We start from the raw sequence: 22956 nt of genomic DNA on the forward strand, positions 1-22956 counted from the left end.
AGGATCATTAGAACATCCTACACATGAACAGCGGCTGTTGATGTCATTAGCTTTAAATCTGTGTGTGTGTGTGTGTGTTCATAAGGCATAGTGTATGGCTGGTCTGTGGCAGGTGTACAGTGGTATTTTTAGAAAGATTTCTAGATAAGGGAAAGGCAAACACTCTTCTCATTCATTTGCTGCGTTTGTCAGCGATTCTGTGAACAAGTGACCTGGAAAACAATAACCTGCACTCACATGTGTGACATGTTGTCCAGCTTTCTACAACGAGACCTTTCATATTTCATCATCCTTTCTATCTATAAAGAGTATTTATATTTTATATACAGTCTCGGTTCTCGGACACTATCCTGCCCATGTGTGGCTATAGAAGATCATTTTTATTATTATTATTTTATTCTAATTTTATTAATTGTTTTAAGTTATTGTCATTTTTTTTTCAATTACTGTCAACAAATTGTTGAACAACTCTGTTTGTGTTTTACTGCCTGCCTTGTCACTCTTGTCAATGTAGATCAATCTGTCAATCAGTCTGTTTAGGTGACAGGAATTCACAATCTCATGACATGTAGCACCCTTCAAAGACTACAAAAGTTTTTTTATATAAAATATACTCTTGCAGGACATAAATAAGTATATAAACAAATAAACAAACAAACAAATAAACAAATAAATAATAAACCAAGATCCTTGTTGCTCGAAGAAGATTACTTTTTTAAAAAGTGAGCATACTATGAACGAAAGAATGAACAAACAAATACATAAACAAATCTGAAAGATCAAGATACTCTTGATAAAAAAGTTTTATCTATGAATGAATGAATGAATGAATGAATGAATGAATGAATGAATGAATGAATCAATGAATGAATGAATGAATCAATCAATCAATCAATCAATCAATCAATCAATCAATCAATCAATCAATCAATCAATCAAACTACAAACCTGTTGTTAAAAGAAGAATACTTTTTTTAAAGTGATTAAATAAATAAATAAATAAATAAATACTTAAATACTGGTGCTAAAAAGATGTTCCTTTTTTTTAAAAGCGTACAATACATGAATGCACTTGCAACAGAAAACGATAAAGAAACACAGCTCTACTCCTTAAGCCCAGTTCATGTCCCCACCAAGAAGACTGAGAAGGAGGGTGGGAGAGGGGAGAGAAGAGAGAAGAAGGGAAGGGGAGGGGTGGGGGGGTTATTGGCGTGAAAACGTTCTTCGGAAGTCATAGTTCCAGGCGACGCGCTTTTGGCAGCCCCCTCCATTTCCTGTGTGCGGCCGACGTGGGGCAGGGCGGTCGCCGGGAGAGTGCCAGAGGAGAAAACGGTGGAGAGAGAGAGCGAGGGAGGGAGGAGAGGGGGAGAGTTCAGCAGAGAGCAGCACTTTCCCACAGTCTGGGGATTTGACACATGGCTCTCACACATTCCACAGCCTGTGGCCGGTGGGGCCTGAGCCAGTACTGAGCGTCAGAAGCACAGCCTGGCGGAGGAGAGGAGAAGAGAGAGGGAAGGGGGGTGGCAAGGGTACATGTGTGTATGTGTGTGTATTTATGTGTGTGTGTTTGAAGGGGTGGTGTTCCGCCCTTGGCATTAGCACCGGTGTGGAGATATAGAGGGAGGGGTGTGTGTGTAACCCACGTTGTGCTCTTAACACTCTCTCGTCCAGGGTGAGTGTACGAGTGTGTGCAGGCGTGTCTGTGCGTATTTTTAGACCTGCTGAAGTGGATTGAGTCTGTCTGGTGTGTAGGAGGGAAACTATAGCTGTCTTGTTTATTTGTACTGAGAGGAAGTGTGTTTAAATGTAGTAAATGTCTTTCTAATGACACTCAACAAAATGGCATGTATTCAACCTTTGTACTGAGTAAATGAACATGTGATGGCCCAAAAATGAACACTCTAAGTGGATAAAAGTTAGTAAGTTTATTTACGGAGTTATAATCAAACAGGATGATGTTTCGACCAATCTTTATCTGTCTGTTCATAGTTCATAACAGAAAACGAATTGATATTATTCAATACATGTCACATGATGCCTCTGACTTTCGGAGCAATGGCACAATGACAAGGCCAATTGTAATGCTATTAACGTGTATATAGGCTGAAAGAAGATGAGATATACAATGACATTATCTAGATTTTTATTTGAAGGTGTCTGTGTTACAGTGTAATGACACATTTAAGTACTGAGTAATAATAATTAACATGTACTTACTTGTCACAATTATGTTCTGTCTGCACCTGTTCTTGTTAGTCCCTGATTAGTTAATCTTCCTCCACCATAGTTAGTTTCTTCATTTCATGGTGTGTATTTATACTCCCTGCTATGTTCAGTCCCTTGCCAGTTCTCATTGATGTTGAACGTGGTTGTGTCTGTCCTGCCTCAGTTTGATCAGTAAAGACTGTGTTTAACCCTCATCTCCGTCTTGTGCTTTCAACTACTACCAGAACGTTACACTTACTATAGGGTTAGGGTTTAGGGTAAGTTGCATGTAATTATGCATAATGTATGGTTATTACTACAGTAACTACATATAACATGTGTAACAAATACACTATAGAAAATAAAGTGTTACCATAGTTAAGATGACTGTTTTTTGTAAAGGACTAATCCTATCTATATGTAAAAAATAAATAAAAAACTGTTTGGGGTCAGTAAAATCTATTTTAATTAAGGCTATGTTTACATGGAAACGATCTGAAGAGAAAACGCAAAAGTGGCGATGTGCTATCACTTTTTATTCTGCGTTTAGACGAGCGTTATGGGTGGGAAATCTGCGTGCATATGGTGACGCAAAAGTGTGTGAAATTCGATGTAGTATGCACTCCAGACGGCTAAGTGGCATTGTGAAGCAGATCTGTGCCTTCCCTGTCTAGCAGACTTTTGCGTTTTTACCCTTTAGACCGGAACGCGCCGGTGGAGCGTTTTTAAGATTTCCACTCTGGAGGGTGGTTTCACTTTTTTGCGTTTTTAAGCCCCAAAAACGTCGTCGCCGTGTAAACGAAAGGCACATCTAATAAAATATTTAATTTATACGTTTTCACCCGCGAGCGTTCTCGTGTAAACAGGGCCTAAAACTTTTATTCAGCAGAATTGCAATAAACTAATCAAAAGGGCGCAGTTATAATGTTACAAAACATTTATATTTGAAATAAATGCTGTCCTTTTGAACTTTCTGTTGATCAAAGGATCCTCAAAACAGTATATAATGTATCGGTTTCCAGAAAAAATATTTAAACAGCACAACTGTTTTCAACATTGATAATAATAAGAAATATTTTTGAGCAACACATCATCATATTAGAATGATTTCTGAAGGATGATGTGACTGGAGTAACCAGTCCCCAAACTTTTAAACGGTAGTGGACTTTTAACATGACCTGGCTTTAAGATATTGAGATTTTACCATTTAATTTATATCCAGACAAAAATATTCATATCCAGACAAAAATGAGTCACGCAACGCCCACTTTTGACAATTGACCAGTGAGTACAACATCCTGTACTGTTTCCCCCTCTCCATCTGTAAGACTCATCTGGGATAAACATCAAGAAGGTCTTCACTCCACTGTGACTGTGAAAGTCCATGAAACAGGTGGCTGTCTGGCACTATCATTAAGAACACTTGCTCATTTCTGACAGAATTTTCAATAAATCTAAACAAATGATGTGCTTTTGGCGTTTGTGTGCGGTGGAGCGGGATTGCTGATCTTGTCATGCAACTGTTGTGCTTTTTTGGTTTCTCCCAAGCAATCATTGAACATCGCCTCTTCCCTCCTCCTCTCTGCGACCAGGCTTTGAAGTGGCGGCCAAGGCCACGTGGCCCTGCCTCTTCCTCTCCCCTGTGCCTCCTAAATAAACGTTCTGCATGGTGTGATTTTAAAGGAACGAGGAGGTCACCCTCTTGGCAATTAGAATCTCAGCACGGAAAGGCACAGGGCTTGGGAAACCAAAAACTGCCTTCGCAGACGACAGACCACCCATTAGCTTTGATTTAAAACACGGGTTAGGAGACGACAAGAGAAGGAAAAAGAGAAACTGGAAAGAGACACCCGAGCAGGAAGGGAGTAAAAAAAATGGGGCGGGTGGCAGGGTGGGGCAGCTGATGAAAGGAGGCCAAATCATTTCTTACTTGAGTGCCCATCTGCAATGGGACTCAACTGAATCACAAATTGGCAATTAAGCGAGGCTCCTGAACCCCCCTTGGTCAGGGTCAAGCTGAAAACATCTCCAGATGACCGGGCAAGCCCGGCCCTTGGAGAAAAACGTAAAAGAGGGCTGGAAATCAGCTTGGTGCTAATTCCGTGTGCCCCAAAACAGCAACAAAGGCAGGAAACGGAGGAAGGGGCTGTAGCCCTCTCTTACCTCTGACACAGTAACTTCTGGGATAATTAGGAGCCGCTTTTGGAGTCAGACCTCCTGTCATCACTCCAGTCCTCTTCATTGCGACTTTGGTTTCTGCTTCCTTTAGGATCAAAGAGCATGAGTAAGGAAACAAACCTTCAGCATTACAGTACTATTACAGTAAAATGAGTATGAATTTACTAGCCATAAGTCCCCGGCTCATCTATAAGCACGAGGTGGATTACCTTGTGCCAGTCACAAGAAGTACTAGTTCTCTCTGCTTTTCTTCTCCTTTTTTTTCCTCCTCCCGGGACGGCTCAGAGATGTTGAGGGTCTTTGATCTATGGGTGAGATGTTTTGCTCGCCGAGGCGGGCGCCAGGCAGTGCACCCCCTTTGCACACTTACACCCTCATCAACCCCATCCGTTCTGTTCTCCCGGTGTGTGTGAACATGTTGGATTAGTGGCCCCTTGAGTTCTGCTAATGAAGGTTCCCGTTTGATCTGCAGGGCCCCAATTACCCTGCACAGGATCACCCATTAGAGCAGACCTTCCACTGACCCCACGTTTCTCAAACCAAGCCTCACTGTGACAGTTGGTGAGGAGTCCGCAGTTTTTGGTCTAAGTTATTGTATTTTTTTTGTTAGTTAATTAAATTATTTTACTATTTGTACCTAACATGTTGTTTTTGTCTTAAAGGGTAGTTCACCAAAAAATGAAAAATCTTTCATTATTTACCCTCATGTTGTTGCAAACTCATATGCCGTTTTTTGCTTCTGTGAAACACAAAAGAAGATATTTTTAATGAATGTTTCAACTGTTCTTGTCCATACTATGGAAGTCTTTGTTACCTAAAATTCAAGCTCAAAATCCCACAAATCAATATTTAAAGGGACACCCAAAAAAAATGTAAATTCTGTTATCATGTACTCAACCCCATGCCATTCCAAATTTTTATGAATTTCTTTCTTCTATGGAACACAGAAGAAGATATGTTTGTCCATTCAGTGTAGGTCATGAGGGTGCGTAAATAATGTCAGAATTGTCCTTTTTGAGTGATACCTTTAATATCTATACAAGCATACAAATGCCTTAAAGATCCTACTATGTGGGCAGCTGTCTTCCAAGGGAAAAAACTGTCTATTTTGTTTTCACCAATCTGACCCCTGTCCAAACCTATGTAAATATTTAGTTAAAGGGAAGGAAATCTATTCTGACATGCCGGCAAGAATCAAGCGTGTGAATGCTCAAATTGTGTGTGCCCTGAATAAGCTTTCACATTCGATAATACGTAACTCCTTGTATGTGCCTGTCAGTCTGTGTGTTGATCTTTATTTTGGCCTGTGTGTCTCTTCGCAAGTAGGCGTGTGTGTGGGTGTGCAGTGTTTGCCATAAGGAGAAAGTACCTGGGAGAATAGCTTCTCAAACTCCCTTTGTATGAGTGAGCTCCTTGTCTGTGTGAAAAAGAGAGGGAGAAAGATAGTGTGTAGCTCTGGGATAAGAGTATCTCTCTTGACCTCTGCCTCCTAATTCTGTTTTGGAGGAGTATTTAGACATTCACAAAGAGACACCAGGGAAACGTTCACCAACACGCACATTTTATGGCTGCTTCTCAAACGGATGCCTAAAAACATAGCATTTACAATCTGCATAAATATGAATTACATAAATAAGACAAAATGGCTTAGTAAAATGTAATAGTAACTGTGTTGCTCGTGTGTTGAGGAGGATGGTGAGGCAGCGTAACACAACACATAGCTTGATAGAAAGGGTGAAAATATATGAGTTGTGAGACTGTGGATGAGAAGAGATGGAAGAATACGACGGGCAGATGGATTGATTTCTTCCCCCGTCAAGTTTACACATCATACTATAACAGTGAATCCTTGAATCTTCCAAAACCTAGTGAGCTGCTTCACTGCTGATTTTATACAAAGGCATCTCAACCATCATAGAACCTCATAACTGTCCAAATTAAAAACACTCTACATTGGCAGCAACTTCACATTTTGCACAGAAGACTCCACTCCACATTTCAATACAGTTGGACATTAGCATGTTGCTAAGCTAACAGATAAAATACTGTACATAGCACACATAAATGTTTGTTTCAATTGCAATACTTTTCAGTATTGAATGGAATACATGTTTATTTATATATCCTCACCTTTTACACCCAATGTATTTTTTATAGAGTGATCTAAGACAAGAACCAAACCAACCATCCTTGAGGTGAATAACAACATTACAATCTTTATTTTGAAGTAAAAAGTATTTTTAAATTAGACAAAACAAAACAAATGAACTTGGCATCTTTAATGAGTGAAAGTACCACAGTCATAAGCATTGTAAACTGCGTAATTTAATTGAAAACAATGGAAAATATAAAACTATTTATTGAAAGTTGCTTGTTATAAATATAGAAACAATAGTTTATTGCAAAATAATCAGCACTGTAAAAAAAACAGTTGCTGCCTTAAATTTTTAAGTTTAAGTCATTTCAACTTAAATTACATTAAACCGACTTAAAAAATGAGTTGAATTTTGTATAACTATTTAATTGCTCAATCTATTTTTAAGAGTTAAAGCAATGTAAAAATATATGTTCCCAGAACTTATTGATCATATAATTTTTACAAATGTACAAATACTTGAAAATGGCAATCACAGTGTTTCATGGGAAATGTGTCTGCCGCATTTCTCTGATTGGATGGATATTTCTCTGCAGGATCATGGGTATTGTAGTTTTTCACAACGAATTGTGGGTTAAAAATGGTTTTCATAAAATTGACAGGAAATAATATATTGATACGTATATTCAACATAAGCATATTAACAAACTGGAGCTCCAGATGGTTTTTAAAGGTCAAGTTATTGTTAAAAATCACTACGCCTATATGGAAAAATTAACAATCTCTGTGAAGAGTATACAGATGCCAAGTATGTAGCAGGTAAGCAATAAAAATGTCTTTACTTACCACAGGCATGAGTTTTTTTCTCTCGTTTTTTTTTCTTCTTCAGTGAAACGATTCCTGAAGTCTTGGGGGAAAAAACAGAAGAAGAGCACAAGAAGAAAAGGAAACCAATTTGAATAGATCAGGACAGGAAGTCGAATGAGAGGTCCACGGATGGCAACAAACAAAACAACACAGTAACAGTCAAAAGAACCATTCAAAGATAAACAGTGAATGAAAAATGCTTGGACTTGCTAACCAAAATGACTCACACTGAGAAGGGGGGAAATGGAGGGTTAGTGGACGGGAAATGAGAGATGACATACTCGGCCCTCTTCTCAAGGGCCCCTACAACAGCGAGCCAGTGTATGTGCGTGTGTATGTCCAGGCCCTGGGGGGGGGGGGGGGGGGGGGTGGGGCTCTCTACGTGCCAGCGGGAGCCTGTTTGCCTCTGAAAGCATGCGCGGCACTCCCTGGAGAGGCCCCGGCAGTTTGTTGTGTGATCTTATCTGGCGCGTGCCTGGGCCGCCCTTTCCCACACTCTGCACGCTGCGCTGTCAAGCATGGGGTGGGGGGAGGAGGAGGGGGGAAAGAGGTAAAAAGGCCCCGGCCTGTCAACATTACATGGACTTGACAGCCGTGACATAAGCCCCACACCCAAACCTTTTCAATCATCAGTACACTTTATATAACAGAATCTCTGTTGCGAGGCTCTTCTCCACAATCTGGCATCCCCTGCTCTCCACAGGACAAGCTCCCCTCCAATCAGTGTGTCCTTTCCCTCTTTACAGAAAGCAGCTTTTCACCTCCTTGGGCTTTTCAATTCAATTCCATATCTTATAGGATTAGGTTCACCCTGATGCTGCTGCCATCATAGGGGAGTATGGAAACATTTCTGACATATTTGAGAGATCAAACGTTCTAAGTGGGGGGACTATATATCTGTGCTATATTGAATAGAACAGAGATCCCAGAGACCTCTATATTCTCCAAAATGATCATTTACTGTAATTTAATTTTACAGTATAAATATTTAATTGGTTCACACTGTCCCTATAGCCTTAAATTGTAGAATTAAGAATTGAGTAATTGTGCTCTCTATTAAACTACACTAATGAGTCTGGAGGAAGATGAGTGTGGGGAAGTGAGGTTGTCTTGATAGTGCCGAGGGCTGCATCTGAGTGCAGGTGAATACTTGGAGAGCTGAGGAGACTCTGGGTCAAGCTCTCTCTGCCCTTCAGTCTCCTCCAGGGGCTATACGGTTGCCTCCGCTGCTAGGGAGGATCGATACTCTCCTCGTTCTCTTTTCACTGTCAAACCCACTAACAAAATGTGAAAGAAATGAGGGATAGAAAAAACGATGAGAAAGAAAGAATGAAGTAAGCAAGGAAGGAAGGACAATCAGACAGAAAGAAATGAAGCTATGGAGAGGCTGACAGAAGATGAAAGAAAGAGAAAAAAAGAAAGAACAGGAGGAAGGCAAGGAACGAATGAATGGACAAATAATAAACAGTCGCAAAGAAAGAAAAAAAATTAAGGAATGAAAAAAGAAAAACAAATAGAAGGTGTGAAAAGTGGAACAAATAAACAATTAAAGGGATCAAGGAAAAAGTAAATGAACATGACCGAATAAAAGAATGAATGTCATATAGAAAAGAAGGAAGGAAGGAAAGAATGACGGAAGGAGGTAAAAGCATTGGACAAGCAGACAGAAGAAGGAAGAAAGAAGGAAAGAAAGAAGAAAGAAAGAAATTTAGAAAGAAGGCAGGAACGAATTGACGAAGAAATTAACTAACAAACAAAGAAACATGTAAAGAAAGAAAAAAAGAGAAGGAATGAAGAATACAGACAGAAGGAAAGAACAAATGAACAATTAAAGGAATCAAAGAAAAAGTGCAATAAACTACTGAACACTGAATGAATGAATGGATGAATGAATGGATGAATGAATGGATGGATGGATGGATGGATGGATGAACGAATGAATGAATGAATGAATGAATGGATGGATGGATGGATGGATGATGGATGGATGAATGTCATAAAGGAAGGAAGGAAGGAAGGAAGGAAGGAAGGAAGGAAGGAAGGAAGGAAGGAAGGAAGGAAGGAAGGAAGGAAGGAAGGAAGGAAGGAAGGAAGGAAGGAAAAGTAAAGAAGCAAGCATTGGACAGGCGGACAGAAGATGAAGGAAGAAAGAAAGAAAGAAAGAAAGAAAGAAAGAAAGAAAGAAAGAAAGAAAGAAAGAAAGAAAGAAAGAAAGAAAGAAAGAAAGAAAGAAAGAAAGAAAGAAAGAAAGAAACAAACAAACAAACAAAGAAACAAACAAACAAATTAATGAAAAATAATAAACAAACAAAGAAACAGATGTAAAGAAAGAAAAAGAATGGAATGAATGAAAAAGGGAAACAGACAGAAGGTAGGTATGAAAAATGGAACAAAAGAAAGGGAATCAAAGAATGAACACATGATCGAATGAATGAATGCTAGAAAGACAGAATGAAAGAAACACAGAAAGAAGAAATACAGAAAAGAAGGATGGACTGAACAAGCTAACACATAAAGGAAACCAATTGACAAAGTGACCGAATGAATGAACAAACAAAAGAACATATGAACAAAGAAGGAAATAAGGAAGGAAAGAAAGAAAGAAAAAATAAACAGAAGTAATTAAAGGAACGAATGAACGAACTACAAGCAAAGAAAAAAAAAGATTCCTGTATGCACATCACAGATGTTAGTCACTTACATTGGCAACTTGAAGACAATTTAACCACATCACACACACACACACACACACACACGCACGCACGCACGCACACACACACACACACGCACGCTTAAAGTACTACCCACACACATTGTTGCATGCTGCTTGGCTGTGCACCTAATTTCTTCCTTTCCCTTTCCATCCTTCTCTTACACACACACACACACACACACACACACACACACACACACACACACACACACACACACACACACACACACACACACACACACACACACACACACACACACACACACACACACACACACACACACACACACACACACACACACTCCTGCTTGTCTGCGTGGGGGGCCCTGCAGGCTGTCTGGACCCCAGCACAGAACAGGATTCAGAGAGCAATGGAGCTTTTGCTCATGGCTGATCTCTGCTCTGATCCGACTCGCTGCTGAAGAACACTTCTCCTTGTGCTCACCATTCCTTCTGCTCTCTCACTGTCTTACTTTCTTTCCAGTCTCCACTTTCTTCCAGACATGAGCCAACCTGAACTCAAGCCTCATCTGATCCCTCCAGTATCCCTCGAAGGCACTGAACACTCACACACATGCACACACACATTGCAAATACATAGACAGAGAACACACATACTGTAAATGTTGTGTTTAGCTGACATGTGATTGTGTTGAGAAACACTGTAAAAGTTTTTTATGCAAATCACATCTGATCGGGATCAGTTGCCAGACATGCCTCCTCAATTATCTAAAAGCGAAAGGTACAGTGTGAAAGAGTTTAAAGAGTTTATAAAAGACGTGAACATTTGTAAAATAAGTCTCTTATGATCACCAATATTTCACAATATTACTGGTTTTATTTTTTTTATCAATGCAGATAAAAAATAAAAACAGTAATATTGTGAAATATTACAATTTAAAAGAACAGTTCTCTAAAGAAAATATTTAAATGAATCATTTATTCTTGTGATGGCAAAGATGAAATTTTAGCAGCATTACTTCAGTCTTTAGTGTCACATGATTCAGTGTCACATGAAATCATTCTAATATGCTGATTTAATGTCGAAGAAACTTTTCTTATTATTATCAATGTTGAAAACTAATGGTTTTTTTTTTTTTTTTTTTGGAAACCGTTATACTTATTTTTAGGGTGGTTTGATGAATAGAAAGTTTATTTAAAATTTATTTGAAAAAGAAATCATCGCTTTTGATCAATTTTATTTGTCCTTGCTGCATATATAATAAATAAGATATTGCTATCAAGTGCTAGCAATGCAAAGGTTATAGATTTGATTTCCAAAAAAAAAAAAAAAAAAAAAAAAACCTTAAAGCAACACCAAGGAACTTTTCCTCTGCGGTCGCCCTACAGGTTTGAAGCCGAATTGTCCTCATTACAACTACAGAACGCGACCCGATCTGGCGCTCCAACACATTCTCATCCTTTGGCGTCATATAGGTGACGCCATATGACATTTCGTTGAAATACTACGCACATGGCACCCTTTAGCGTGAATATAACACGCACTGTTATGGGTAGGTTTAGGTCTGGGGTAGGGTCTGCGTCTCATATTGACGCTAAAGGATGCCAGTAATGTGTATGACGCCTTGGGTTCTGCGTGTTATATTCACGCTAAAGGGTGCCATGTGCGTAGTATTTCAACGAAATGTCATATGGCGTCACCTATATGACGCCAAAGGATGAGAACGGGCTCGGCAATCTTACATAGCGTGGATATACCCAACGCATTCTCATCCTTTGGCGTCATATAGGTGACGCCGTATGACATTTCGTCGAAATCTTACGCACATGGCATCCTTTAGCGTCAATATAACACGCACTGTTATGGGTAGGTTTTGGTCTGGGGTAGGGTACGGTTATGACGCCTTGGGTTCTGCGTCTCATATTCACGCTAAACGATGCCATGTGCGTCGGATTTAGACGAGCGTCACCTGTATGACGCATTGGGTTCTGCGTCTCATATTGATGCTAAAGGATGCCATGTGCGTAAGATTTCGACGAAATGTACAAAGCGTCACATGTTGCATAATTGCATTTCACCATGTCACGACTTGATGAACCACTGAAACGATTTTGGAAACATTATTTGAAGGTAAAAAATCCTACTTTAAGGGAGATAATCTATAAATCTGAATGAAAGTATTGACCAAACATAAAAGTTAGAACCATTGATCTTGATGGTTTCATATTGCGCTCTACCATTTCACTCAAATCAGAAAGAAGAATCATGCCCTTTCTGTCACAACTTCTTACCTCATGGCTGCCAATGGCTGCTCATAATCCCCCCGCTGAAACATTCATTAGAAAGCATGCAGAGCTTTGTGCCCTGGGGCCAACCATGACTTTCCCAGGACAATTAAAGTTACTTAGGAGGAGAGAAAAAAACGGGGTTTGCTGAGGGGTAAAATGAAGGAAGGATAAAAAAAGAGACCAATGGATGCAGGAAAGGAAGGATGAAGATATCCTTCGCAATCTAGCCAGAGACAGTCAGACTGGATCGGACCAGGATTACCCATTTTCTTAAAGGGTATAATTAGCCAATCTGTGGGAAAAAAATCAACCCCATTTGTGCATTTACTTCTCTCTATAATTTATGCAAAGCTCTTACGCTGTCCTCTTTTTAATAAGCGACTGAGTGGTTAAATGTCCAGTTGGCTCCTTGCTTCCTGCAAAGCATGAAATAGACTCAGGAGGCTCAACATCACGTGGAGCGCAACGTCTTCTTTCCCAAAAATAAATAATTCACCGAATCTAAGGAAGAGGGGAATCTGGCCGAGAGCAACCTGTAGGGAACGGGGGTGCATTCTATGACTGGAGGGGGGATTTGTGATGGTCTTTGAGATAGGGAACACCTCCTAATCTACAGAAGAACACAACTTTGACAGATGTTGTTATCCAGATTGATCTTTCAGAGATGTGCTTTAATCTAGTTATATCTTGCTTCAGGACGTGGGATGAGAAAGCAGAGGTTACTACTAGCAGCATACTGAACCTTTGACCTCATGCTGACCTTACAAGCCTATAGCTGCATTTTAATATGTTACCATTTGCACACACACACACACACACACACACACACACACACACACACACACACACACACACACACACACACACACACACACACACACACACACACACACACACAAACACACACACAAACACACACACACACACACACACACACACATACTTGTTTTCCTACCATAAGGGGGTCCACCGTTTTTTGCCTAATTGTGGGGTCCACCATTTCCAGTGGTTCTACAGACTTATAAAAAATCAAGCAAGATAACAAAAATTTCCTAATAAGAAATATCACTTCAATATAACAAAATTCAAACAAAATTGTTTGCACATGCGTTTTTGTGTCACTTGTGGGGCCTGGATTAAACATTTAGGAGTTGTGGGGTCCGCTTTCATAGATACACACACATTTCTCATCTTTATATCTTAGCAAGGACCAAAGTCACTATCTGTAAAACATCAACTACTTCCATTATTTGCCCTTGATTACCATATAAACCTTTATAGATTATAATGTATATCCTCTAAATTAATCTGCACACGTCTATATTAGCTTAGCCATTAACATGGCATAAGCCAAAAGCCAATCCAGAGACTTTTCTAAATCAATGAGCCCTCAAATTTTGGTCACAGCCTGAACTTCTTCAGTCTGCAGGACACCAACTGTACTTTCTCTGCATTGTATTGGTTATTGAATGAACTGTGCGGTTTTGCTGAAGGGGATCTTGTTTGTCCCATGGTTACTTGTCCACTATTTCTAATGAAGTTGTGTTCCTAGCCAGTCATGTTCACTGCAGCTTAAAGATAATATACTCATTTAAATTGAGGACTTCACATGAAAACTCCCTATTCATCTGATGAATAAAGATTAAGACCCAGTGGAATTATAGCACTAATACAGTGAGTAATATTTTACACAAAACACTGGATTAAAAAACAACAACTTTAAAACATGATTCGTCCTCAATGAACATATATTTGGTATTACACAATGTTTATTTTTTTTCAAAAAGAGGTTATACAACATTTTAATAACATTGACCAAAATAAATGTTACAGCAATAAACATGCTATAAGCAACTCAAGGAAACACAATCCAACAGTCTTTTTTTGTTGTTGCTATAAAACACTTAAGACAATTGACTGGATCTAACCCTTTTATATGTTATAGTATAAGACAACAAAGAACTTTAAAGGGTTAGTTCCCCCAAAAATGAGCATTCTGCCTTCATTCACCCACCATCAAGGCATTCTAAACCCATAAGAAACTTGTTCATCTTCAGAACACAACTGAAGATATTTGAATGAAACCTGAGAGATTTCCATCTTTCCATTTAAAAACCGTTCACCCTAAACTTTCAAACTTCAAAACATTCATAAAGAAAAAGTTATCAATGTGACAAATAACAAACAAGAAAATCGCATACGAGGCGAAGAATTATTAGTAACCAGGAAAAATGAGAATAATTGTGTGCGCTGCAGCGATGCAAAGTCCAGTTCACAGTTATTGCATTGGTGGAGAATATGAATAATAGATTGATTAAGTGAGATCAACAATAGCACAAAAACAGGGCAGAGCAATATATAACAAACAAGGAAAAGGGCATACGAGGCAAAGAATCACTATTAACCAGAAAATGTGTATAATTGTGTGTGCTGCATCAATGCAAAGTCCAGTTCACAGTTATTGCAATTGTTGGATAATGTTAAGTGGGTGGATTAAGTGAGAGCGCATTCACATTATAAAACAGGGATTAAACCACATGGATTACTTCTACGTTATAAATGCTCTGAAGCTTGAAAGTTTAGGATGAACAGAGTAGCAATGTGTTTCCTAAGTTTTGTTGAGGTTAGTGCTTTGGGGTGTTTGATGTCATCACATTCATTCACAAACTGCCTAATGCAATCGGAACCCCTCAAATAATGGACAGAGAGAGGCAATGCAAACAATGGAGGGAACAGAAATCTCTCAGGTTTCATTCAAAACATATTTTATGTTCCAAAGATGAACTAATTTCTTATGTGTTTGAAATGACAAAAAAAGAGTAAATGACAACTAACCCTTTAAGAGGATAATACAATGAAAACAACTAAATGTAAACTGTTGAAAACACTTAAAATGTATATCCCGATATAAATGCTAGTGGGAAGGCATCCAATACGTTGAGCTACCTGTATTTCACTGTACTTTCCTTCTTATGGCAGAAATACGATTTTTGATGAAGTATTTGACCGCCTTCCAGTCTCGATTTCCTAACGCTTGAGCTTCTGCATCAACGCAGCGCTGACAGTCCTTTTTCCCTGGAACTTGGCTCCTCACAATGAATTTCCTTAGGTGTCTTTCTACTGCCGCACATTCATCTGTTGTCCAGCTTCTTTTGACAGCAGTTTCTTTACCTAAGTAAACATAAAAAGAACATGTTATTAAGTTTAGGTTAATGTCTTAAGTTCAGGATTTTTAAACCTTAATCTGAACTGAAAGACTATTGTATTGATCACACAGGTCATTCATTGCCATATTGACTTGGTTCAGAGGCTAAAAGTACTCTTAGTTTGTTTCTGAATAAAACATTTGACTAATAATAATAAATCAGTGCAATCCAGTAAAAGGTGTGGTAGCACTTTATTTTGATGGTCCCCTTTAGACATTCTGTTAACGGAGTAACATTGCACCTACATGTCAACTAACTCTCATTACAGCATTAGTAGACCGTCTACTTAAAAGTATTTTATACAATTTTGGCAAATATACTTTGTTGTACGGACATTTTTATTTTAAAAACAAGGCAAAGATACTCGATTTTTACAGTCTCTATCTCATATTTTATGTATTGTCCTGTTAAACACAGCAGTCTCACATCAATGGGAATATGCATATGGAAATGATATGCAGATGAATATATTAAAACTTGTGTAAACGCAAAATCTTCCCTTTGTGCATCCCACACTTTTGATTAAATCCAAGCAAATCGTTATAGAGTTCAATTTTTCTTTTGATCATATAATGAAAATGTTTAACCCCAAAATTCTGTCATCATTTACTCACCATAATGTTGTTCCAACCCTGTATGAGTTTCTTTCTTCTGCTGAACATTTTAAAGAATGTGGGTAACCAGAGAGTTGACGGCACCAATGACGTTCATAGTAGGAAAAAAAATACTATAGAAGTCATTGGTGACATCAACTGTCTGGTTACCCAGATTCTTTAAAATGTCTTCTGTGTTCAGCAGAAGAAACAAACTCATTCAGGTTTGAGGTTGTAAATCAACTATAATCAGAATATTAGACTGTGTAAACAAAACCTATTGTGACAGCTATCAATGTGCAGTGATCAAAAGTAAAGATTTGATAAAATAATATAATTCAGAATAAAGCTTTCTGTCTTCAAGACGAACGGGACAAATCAATCCACTTAACATTTCTAAGCTCACCTCTCTTTTTTGCCGACTTTCTCTGGTATTGGGAATGCAGCGTGGAAGTAGGTTCTTGTGTGGATGTAGGTTCTTGTGTGGATGTAGGTTCTTGTGTGGATGTAGGTTCTTGTGTGGATGTAGGTTCTTGTGTGGATGTAGGTTCTTGTGTGGATGCCACACTGTCCTCAACTTCAGGCTCCTGTACGTCTGGAATAAAGTCATCTGAGTGCAAAAAAAAGTTTGAGGAAAAATACAAATCAAAATATAAACTAAGGATCAATTATGCATAAAATTTGTGTCATGGTGACATAAAAAGCAATGATCAACAGTACAAGTTTATAAATATTCAGTATATGGCACGAGTCTTGCAGATATGTATTGTGAAAAGCGCTATACATAAACAAATCGAGTTGAACAACAAATTACACATGGTTTCCATAATTCTACAATACAGTGGTAGAGAGAGCCGGTTTAAATTAGACTTGCATTCACACTGGGAGCACAATTTAAATGTATGCCCTTGGCAGATACTTTCTCCCCAAAGCAACTTACAGAACACATTACAGTGGCAATAGCCCTGGAGCAATGGGATGAATCATCTTGCTAAAGGACACAATTCTTGTGGAGATCAACTACCTTTGGATAACTATACCTGTGGTGTAGCTTACTGTGCCACACAATCAACTGGAAACAATGTCAAACATTACCCACATGCAACAGGCAGCATGTCAAAAACATGTCAACTATTAATTTAAACTGAAAGGTTATATTAATGCAACATCCAAATATGTGCAATCCTGTAATGATTGTGCAATAACATCTACATTTAATTGTCTAATTTAAATGAGAGATCTTTCATAACCAATTTTTTTTAAATCATACAAACATACCTTCCTCTTGTGAACACCCATCCATGTCAACAGTCTCTAAAACAGCAAGTAATACAATATGAATGAGCTGTAAACCTGAAACTGCAATCAATCTGTCAAGAGTATACAAAATGGCTACATAAATAGCTGAATAGACAAAAATTATCAAGTTAGTCACATTATAACAATAAAACCTGCCCTCTTCTTCAGTATGTTGAGGTCAAATACTTCAACTCTGTTATAATCAATTCTATTCTTTTACTTATCAAATACTATCTGCTATTCTAAAAGAGAACGATTTATAGATGGACAATGCTGTGCTTTTTAACTTTCCTTAAAGGGATACTTCACCGTTTTTTCATATTAAACTATGTTATTCCCTTAACCAAGACACTTGCTTGACCCCAAAGGAGTTTAATAAATCTGTAAACGCAGCCCCTAACACATCATTTGAATTATCTACGTGTATGTTAAAATCTCCAACAATTAATGCTTTATCGACGTTGACCAATAGATCTGAGAGAAAATCTGCAAACTCTTTTAGGAAATCAGCGCAAGGCCCTGGCTAGAGATAATAGGGATTTTTTTCTTATATCTGAGAGCGTAACATTTAATACAAGTACTTCAAACGAATTAAACTTGTCACGTTCAGACGCGACGTAGGTGTGCTAGTGATAAGTGCTAGTGACAGTTACACAAGTAGTATAACTACTCGTGTAACTTTTTAAATAGGGAAAACATTGATGTGTTTGGTCACTTCTAAATTCATTGCTGTTAGATACCATTGAATATACTGGGCTAAGCTAAGTGCTATCAAAGTGTCATGGCGCGCCAGAGCGATTAAGTGCACGCACTGAGATGAAAGAGGTATGTATCAACTCGTCTTAGTTAAGGGAATAACAGTTTAATATGAAAAAACGGTGGAGTATCCCTTTAATAATAAAAAAAGACTTAATACCAGTCACATCAAGCTGAATTTCATCCAGATTCTTCCCCTTGTATTCTCCTAGCCGTCCCTGTTCCAGCGCTAGAAGAACTTTGCTTATTTTAGCAAGCTGGAGGGTGCCCTCTGGAAGGCGGTAGTGCTTTCTGTGGACCTCAATGTTATGCCCAAGGAAATCTGCCAATTGGTCAAGTTCTGTAGTCTTGAGATTCAGAACAGTCGACAGAGTAGCAATGTGTTTCCTAAGTTTTGTTGAGGTTAGTGCTTTGGGGTGTTTGATGTCATCACATTCGTTCACAAACTGCCTAATGCAATCGGAACCCCTCAAATAATGGACAGAGAGAGGCAATGCAAACAAGTATCCGTTTTCACTCAGTACTCCACATTCTTCTCGCTTTTCAGTCAGAGTATCGAGCGATTCTCTCATGACCGGGGTCAGGAGAACAGGGACTTTCCTTCCTCTCTTTCCTACTATGGCAATCCGAACAAAATGTTTGCAAAGCTTCTGCTCAAGTGCTGTAAGGGCTAGGTTAACATCTTCGTGTGTCTCTGATGTATCCTTTGACAGGAACGCCGACAAGGACATTCGGGATACTTCTCCTGCTCTTCGTCGGTTGAAGAGGATAACTTGCGCCAGGGTCACTTTAGCAAGGTCCTTCCAGTTCAAGGGAGAAGGCTCTTCTTGCAGGGCATTCAATTGCTTCTGCTGTTTCTCAGACAAATAGAAATGAAGTCTGTGGACATCTTGTGTGAATGGTAGAATCTGAGGAGAATTCCACTTTGTCTGGTTAAGCTGAGTTAGCGCTTGGCTTGCAATGTCAAATTTCCAACTTTCTTGGTATAGCAGTGCAAATTCCTCAGCATCTTTGGTAGTCTGTGTATCTTTCATCTTCAATCCTTCAGATTTGATAAACATGGCTAAAGCATGCAAGCCATGTCCAACTTTGCGAGCAAGAGACGGACGTTTATATTTGCCAGTTTCACCATTGAATCCAGCAAGGCATCTTGCAGCCGAGACAACATGGGTGTACTTTTCAGGCTTTATGAGTTCTTTGATTGTCTTCACATGTGTCAACTTTTTTGCTTCCAGTAACAGTCTGCCAAGCTCTCTCAGTTTTTGTCGAATATATTGGTGCTGGCTTATTACATACTCATTCTTTCTGAACTGTCTGTAACCATACTCAAGAATGCAGCGGTCTTCCTTAATAGCAACTGCAACCTCATCCTGATTCATACCACTTAAGAACTTCCAGTACGCGTCGCTAAATCCAATTGGAGCAGGTTCAGCAAATGCACACAAAGCTTGAACTCTTGTTTTACCTCGTTTAGATGTCTTACCCTGAGGCTTGAAATTACAGACCTGAAAATGACGCCACATCACTCTTTTTCGGAACATTCCATAGCAATAAACACAGTGCATGAATTCTTGTCCATCTGTCATTTTCTTTGGCTGCTTCCATGGGATGAGTTTGCCTTTGCGACTCTCCAAAACTTGAGTGTTGTGTTCAAAGTTACCCTTGTTTCGGATAAAATCCAACTGTCGTCGCCTTTCTTTTGAATTCTTTGGCAAGCTTAATGCCTTTGCGACCTCAACCACATCGCTGTGTCTACGCGACAAGTGTCTTGACATTTTCTGAACTACCTGTCCACAATACAAGCAGTGATGTTTTTTATTATATCTTCTGGAACCATCCTCCTTCTTTAAAACTGGATTAACAAAGATCGATGGCTCTTCTTCAGGTGTCATTGAAACACTCGTCTCCTTGTGTTTTCCTTCTAGGCTATCAGGAAATCTTTGTACCGAGTCATGACTTGTTTCAAATCTTCTGCTCTGACTGGACTTAAATCGACTCTGACTTGAAGACTCACTTTTGTTCTGACTGGACTTAAATCGGCTCTGACTTGAAGACTTGTTTCTGCACTGACTAATGGATGACATTTTGACATTCTTCCTTTTATTTTCCAGGGATAACTCCAAGCTGCAGTCACTGTCATTGCTTTCCTCCCTGGGATTTGGAATATACTCATCTTCACTATCGCAACATGAGTCATCGGATTCTACAAGACTCCTTTGAATCTTTCAAAAAAAAAAAAGTTAAAAAGGATTAGTCCCCCCAAAAAAGACAAAAAAAAAATTAGCTCACCTTCATCCCAGATATGCATGACTATTGTTCAGTGACCTTTCATAACATGACTGAAATAAATACACAACTCGTTTTGATCAGCAGTTATGGACTACTGTAAGAAACGTCTTTAACATGGATTTATAAAACAGAGCGCTTTCTTTCAATTGTATCGACATGGATTATCATTAATCAAGTCTTGAAAATGTTGGTTACCATCGGCTTCCATTCCATGTCTCAATATCTAAAAGTTTATTTTCTTAAACTACTCATGTGAGCAATAAAGGTCATGCACATCTGGAATGGGATAGAGTAATTTGAGAATTCTTACATTTTAATCCTTTAGTATGATAAACTGACCATTGCATATTGGGATGACATACATTCTATAGGGGCGTTAAGTAAAATGTAGATTAAGTTTAATCCAAGTAAATGAAATTAGAAACGTACTGTTGATAACGATTAGACCAAGAGCCTAAAAACAAGAGAATATAGAGAAAAGCATAAAAGGGCACACCCCTATCAATATTATTTGGAGAAACAATTGACTGGCATCAGGTAGGGATGCTCCGATACCACTTTTTTCAGAACCGATCCGATACCAAAAATTCAAAGTATCGATCGATACTGATGCCGATCCGATACCAACACAGTTTTTTTTAAATCAAGTAGAATTTATGTAACTCTTTGTGTGTTGAACTCTGATAAGCACTCTTTTGTGTGTTAAACACAATCTACTTAATACAGACAACTTCATTATAAAGAAAAACTAATTCAAAAAATATATGATCATAATCTATGACAAAAATGCTATTATAAACTAGATTAGTGGATAATTCAGCAATAAAATTTAGTCTAGAAAAATCACGAGTCGACAATAATTGTATAAAATCTGAACATTTAGTGAAAAAAACAAATAAGAGACAATAAATGTAACACTAAATCTGGTAAAACGTTACACATTGCTCTTTGTATTGTTGTAAAATACATTCATGAAAAACAAGATAAAAATCAAAAAGATAAATTATTTTATAGCTATAGGCTACTATAAAATTGAGACATGTTTTAAATGTATAGCACTGCTGTTTAATGAGGCAGCAACATATGATAGATAGAACAAGAAAGGCTATTAATAATCTTTCATTGCGTCACTGTATTATGATTATGAAAGGCTGCAATACAGTGCGGCACAAAGCGCTTATGCGCATCCCGAGCGCAGAATGATGCGCTTGAAGCAACACGGAATCGCGCGTCGAGTCCGCATTGAAAAGTTCAAAGCACAAACGAAAGACATATCGCATAGTGTATTATACAGTATCTATCTATGCAATAGTTTATTAAACTTTTTCTTTTAACAGTTTTAAATTTTAGTTACTGTGCGTGTGAAGAACAATTATAGTGCAGCTGACTCCAGTGTTGTGATCTAACAGACACCCGGCCGGTAGAAAGTAACAGGATTAAGTTACAGCAATAAAGTCTAGCAAGATAAAGTTGTTTTATGCGAAACCATAGAGCTTTATCTACAGATCAAGTATAATAAGAGTAACATTGAATCATCTTGGAGAGGGTTTCATCATGTTGACTGACTCGTAACCGAAGGCGACGCGCTGTTTGAATGCTGAATGGAGAATGAATGACAGCCGCAGCGGAGGGAAAAGTTTACGTGATTTTGAATTTAATGACTTAAATGTTCATTTCTATCTCACATTATACTATAATGGCTTAAGAACACTTGTAATATAGTACACGAAAACTTTATGGTGCTTTATAATGTTTTTGTGCCTTTTGTGGGGCTTAACAATAACACAGAATAGTAGGCTATACGCACAATATCGGATTTGGATCGGCCTCGTCTGACCGATACCCCATCCGGCAAAAATGGCAGTATCGGACCCGATACCCGATACGAATATCGGATCGGAGCATCCCTAGCATCAGGTAAATGAGTGAAATAACTAAAGTTACTAGTACTATAGTTTGACTATAAACTATTTAAGGCTCAAGTTTCTGGAGATGTGCATTTGACTCCTCTCTAGTCGCATCACAGGCTATAAAAATATTTTTAAAAAATGTATTTTATTAATGTTTACCTTTATCGTTACACAAAGCTGTTAGATCGAGTTCCAATATGAACAAAGTTTTCCCTTATTACGTGAGGAGAGTAAAGGCCCCGATATACTCACGGCGAAGTTCTTGTATTTCGCTTGGGGGTAAAATTGTTTTGAAGTACATGATCAGCGGTATGTCGTTAAACATCTGACGCCGCCCACACTGCGTTAGTTAGCACTAACCATTAAGTGATATAATGTATGAAAAAATTAGGCTTACAGGGCGGTGACAGTTTCTCCTCGGCCTTTGTGAAGCCATTTCAGACATAGAAGTGGAAGGCTCATCCATGCTGTCATCACTTGACTCATTAAGAGGAACAGAAAAATCTGGTACTCTATCCATCTGCAAAAAGGGAATTATGTCATGTATGATTATGCATTTTTGTTCACATTCTATGGAAATCTAATACAGGGGAAA

The 22956-nt window shown here is 38.5% G+C and overlaps 2 protein-coding genes and 1 long non-coding RNA gene across 3 annotated transcripts; all 3 read right to left on the bottom strand.

The window, feature by feature from the left end:
- Positions 1–4333: 4333 nt before the first annotated feature.
- On the bottom strand, positions 4334–5836 carry LOC130087415 (uncharacterized). Its single transcript, XR_008807367.1, has 4 exons — positions 5753–5836; positions 5085–5122; positions 4593–4868; positions 4334–4468 (listed from the first exon to the last, which is right to left on the bottom strand). It is a non-coding gene; the product is annotated as an uncharacterized LOC130087415 (long non-coding RNA).
- A 9386-nt stretch (positions 5837–15222) lies between these two features.
- LOC130087605 (uncharacterized) lies at positions 15223–19285 on the bottom strand. The gene is made up of 4 exons (XM_056254013.1): positions 18323–19285; positions 17386–17421; positions 16514–16717; positions 15223–15479 (listed from the first exon to the last, which is right to left on the bottom strand). The coding sequence occupies exons 1-4, from the start codon at positions 19221–19223 to the stop codon at positions 15262–15264; spliced, it is 1359 nt and encodes a 452-aa protein (XP_056109988.1). The 5' UTR covers positions 19224–19285; the 3' UTR covers positions 15223–15261.
- On the bottom strand, positions 19226–22878 carry LOC130087619 (uncharacterized). Its single transcript, XM_056254027.1, has 3 exons — positions 22759–22878; positions 19374–20384; positions 19226–19249 (listed from the first exon to the last, which is right to left on the bottom strand). The coding sequence occupies exons 1-3, from the start codon at positions 22825–22827 to the stop codon at positions 19226–19228; spliced, it is 1104 nt and encodes a 367-aa protein (XP_056110002.1). The 5' UTR covers positions 22828–22878.
- Between the last annotated feature and the right edge of the window lie 78 nt (positions 22879–22956).

This window comes from Rhinichthys klamathensis, unplaced genomic scaffold, assembly GCF_029890125.1.
Source record: "Rhinichthys klamathensis goyatoka isolate OS25496 unplaced genomic scaffold, OSU_Roscu_1.1 h1tg000109l_1, whole genome shotgun sequence".
Taxonomy (NCBI): domain Eukaryota; kingdom Metazoa; phylum Chordata; class Actinopteri; order Cypriniformes; family Leuciscidae; genus Rhinichthys; species Rhinichthys klamathensis.